General features: G+C 46.2%; 1 protein-coding gene across 2 annotated transcripts in view; it reads left to right on the forward strand.

Annotated features, from left to right (window-relative positions):
- Nucleotides 1-873: 873 nt before the first annotated feature.
- Nucleotides 874-3,860, forward strand: part of RANBP2 (RAN binding protein 2) — an 83,312-nt gene continuing 80,325 nt past the window's right edge. Inside the window, exon 1 of one of the 2 annotated variants that reach the window (XM_040623676.1) lies at nucleotides 874-1,841. In XM_040623676.1, coding sequence (XP_040479610.1) covers nucleotides 1,770-1,841 — 72 coding nt within the window. In that variant the 5' untranslated portion in view covers nucleotides 874-1,769. The remainder of the gene's footprint in view (nucleotides 1,842-3,860) is intronic. The other variant, XM_040623675.1, reaches the window with a different exon arrangement.

A 3,860-nucleotide genomic window follows, 5' to 3' on the forward strand; every position in this document is an offset into this window, starting at 1 on the left:
ACTCAGATTTCCAAAGTAAACTTTTTTAATGACTTGTTTTTGTTTCATGGCTACAATATATACAATACGTTATCCTGAGGATTATAATTCAATTCTTACAAGTTTTCTTCTGTTCTTTGTTTTGCTTCCTCTGGTACTTTTTTTTTTTTTTTAAAGATTTTATTTATTTATTCGACACAGATAGAGACAGCCAGCGAGAGAGGGAACACAAGCAGGGGGAGTGGGAGAGGAAGAAGCAGGCTCATAGCGGAGGAGCCTGATGTGGGGCTTGACCCCATAATGCCGGGGATCACGCCCTGAGCCTAAGGCAGACGCTTAACCGCTGTGCCACCCAGGCGCCCCTCTCTGGTACTTTTTCTAAGCTGGTTATTACACTGGATATTCTAAAAAGGCTGCTGGTACCTTGTTTTCTGTAATGAAAAGGGGAACGAAGGGGCTGTGTAGGTGAGTGTAGGGTTCTCTGCCTTCATCCACGGTAGAACAACTGAGGGAGGCCCACCTACGCCAGCATAAATTGTTAGGAGGTGTTATGGCTCACTTCATTTGTACTGCTATGGGGGTCCTAACCCAAAATGATTTTGTAGGAAGGAAGATTACTCTGTTGTACATTAATAGAATTTTGCTCATTTTAAATTGTTCTCAAGAACAGAATGATTATAAAACAGAAGTGTTTTTCTTATAAAAAAGAACAGGTGTGGAAGATGTATCTGACTGCAAAAATACAAAGAACTCCAAACCTCCTTTTCAGATTAAACTGTGTAATTTCATAAATCAGACGATTTAGTCAAAACAAAATACTGTTTTTAAATGGTAAATGTATTTTTTATTGTTGAAGTATAATTTGAATTCAAGGAAGTATTTTCCAAACCTGAATGTAAGTTCAGGAGTTCCTATCACCAATTTGACTTTGTTTTTAAACTGTCAGAATACTTGACTTAATAAGTTGATTTATTCCTGTTCTGAGAAAGCCAGTCAATAATAGCAGTCTCCGGTAGGGGTTGGGGGGAAGTAAATATTTTTGAAGATTTGGAAAATGCAGATGTCTCATGTTGAGATGAGTACTATAAACATTTTGGTATATACTGTTCTGCTATTGAGATATATATCTATACATCTATATCTATATCTATATATAAATCTGGGGGGCTCTTCAAATTATACAATTATAATCATCCCCAAACAGTATTTGTGGCCTACCTTTTAATTATGCACTTTTAATTTTCTCATATAATATGTTCTTTTAAAATACGTGAATTTTAACATGGAGGCTTCGTATTCACACGTGTCCTACATAACATTTAACCAACAGCCTCCAGAAAGGTGTTTCCATTTTATACGCTCACCAAAATGTCCTAAGAGTGTTCTTCCCTTCCACAGCACCCCGTAATTAAAACTAAGAAGAAAGGGCCCAAAGTTTTGAGAACCCATCCGGTAAAACCTCGTCCCTCTAGTACTCGTCGCTGGTGCCAGCGCGGTGTTGAACTTTCCCTTCCTCGCAGCGGACGCTCTCACAACGCAAATCCGACCTTAGCCTCTGCAGGACCGCGCGGAGCCTGGGGCGGGGCCAGCCAGACGCCTGTGCGCGGCCGGAGCGACGCCGACGTTGGCGAGGCGCACAGTGCTGTCGCAACACGCACGCGGGGCGGGCCGCTTGTCGACCGGCGACGGCGCTGCGTCACGGGCTTTCAGGCGCTTCGCTCCTGGAGACCGCGACCGCTGTGGGCCTCGGCTCTGGCCTCCCGCGCCCTGGGAGTCAGGTCGTTGGCGCGATGAGGCGCAGCAAGGCCGACGTGGAACGGTACATCGCTTCGGTGCAGGGTTCCGTCCCGTCGCCCCGAGAGGTGAGCTGGTCCTGGAGACCCGGGTGGCCTCCGCCCTGGCCCTGCCGCGGCCCCGCGCAGCGCCGGCGTCATGGCTCCCGGCGGCCGCCGCTCCTTGGCGCGTTGAGGCGCCGGCCGGCTCCCGCTGTCGGGTGGGCGGCGTGGCGCTCGCGAGCTCGAGGGGAGGGGGGAGGCCGCGGCGGGCTGCAGTTGGCGCCAGCTCTTCCTCTTCCTCCTGGCCTCCTACTGAAGGAACCTTATTCGCAGGCCCGTCCCGTCCCGGGGTTCCTCGGCTGCGTCCGTGCGGCCTCGTCACCGGGGCTCCGGAGCCTGCTGTTTACGGCGGGTCTCTTCTCGGCTCCTGGACAGTTAGCCGCCGCGGCGGAAGCGGCACTTCCAGGTTTTGGAGGTCGATGGAACCCAGCGGGGGACTGACGCAGCTCCGGGGTGGGCTTTTACTGCGGTGACGGGCAACCATCCATCGTAGATATCCAGTGGACCGGTGCAGGGGTAGCCACACTTGGAACTCCCTGACAGACCGCGCAGTGACACTGGGAGTCCACTCTATTTTGAGGCATCTGTCATTGTGCGTTTATAAGGATTCTGACCCTACTCTTCACACTCCACTCTCCCATCCCCAGTACTCCTAAGAGGCTTCTTTTTATTTGCCTTTATTTTTTTTAAACGCGATCTTGGGTGTTCTGAATTTCTTACAGGCCGTTCTTACGGTGGCTTAAAATTTTTTAACCTTTTTGACAACATGCTTAGCGTATTTTTTCTCTTTTAAGATAATGTGCCAGATATATTTTGGGTTCATCAGAATTTTAGTGATTGAATGTGGAGGGTGAGGAAAAAAGGCTAAGGGTGGGTGGTGTGCACAGGATCTTGAGTCACTTGGCTTGGGAGTTGAATCACAGCACTGCCGTTTATAAGCTGTGTGATTTGAGGCAAGTTAAACTTCATCAATAAGTAGGAGTAATGATATTGATAGTATATAGGATGATTCATGGTAAACCATTTAGGGCAATGCCTGGCACATAGTAAGCACTAAACGTTGATGTTAAAAGGACAGTCATTCAAGGTCTCTTCTGGGTAAGGGCCCGTGAGAATAAAGATGTGTGAGGAAAGTAAAAGAAACCCAGGGATGAACATCATTATAATAGTTGCATAATTATATTTTTAATCATATACTAGGCATATGTCTTTGTAGGATTTTGGTAATGGGTCTGATTTAGTTTCTTTTAGCAGTAACAGAGTAGGTTTCAGCCTGTTCCACCAGAAGAGAGGAGTAGGTATCTACATACAGATTGTAATTTTAAACTGCTGGCATACTCATAAACAACAAATCTGGTGCCAGAGTCTAAAACAGAACTTCATTAAGGGTTTCTGTACCGCTGAAATTGACATACTTTAAAAAAAGCCAGGTTTAGAGCTTTCATGAGATTTTCAGCGGGGACCCTGGCTCCCAAAAGATTTAAGATCTTATTTCTGTAGACGGAATTTAGAATGTTCTTTGAACTACCTAGCCTTTCCATCAAATAAAGGGGTGTGGAGTCAGAATTTTAAGGACTGGTTATTATGGCTACTTCTGTTCTACATTTAAAGAGTATTATTTTACAATACACGAGAAACAAATAAACAAATCAAAAAATGGGCAGAAGATATGAACAGACACTTTTCCAATGAAGACATACAAATGGCTAACAGACACATGAAAAAATGTTCAAAATCATTAGCCATCAAGGAAATTCAAATCAAAACCACACTGAGATACCACCTTACGCCAGTTAGAATGGCAAAAATAGACAAGGCAAGAAACAACAATTGTTGGAGAGGATGTGGAGAAAGGGGATCCCTCCTACATTGTTGGTGGGAATGCAAGTTGGTACAGCCACTCTGGAAAACAGTGTGGAGGTCCCTTAAAAAGTTAAAAATTGGGGCGCCTGGGTGGCACAGCGGTTGAGCGTCTGCCTTCGGCTCAGGGCGTGATCCTGGCGTTGTGGGATCGAGCCCCACATCAGGCTCCTCCACTGGGAGCCT

This window comes from Ursus maritimus, unplaced genomic scaffold (genome assembly GCF_017311325.1).
Source record: "Ursus maritimus isolate PB19 unplaced genomic scaffold, ASM1731132v1 scaffold_6, whole genome shotgun sequence".
NCBI classification, from domain to species: domain Eukaryota; kingdom Metazoa; phylum Chordata; class Mammalia; order Carnivora; family Ursidae; genus Ursus; species Ursus maritimus.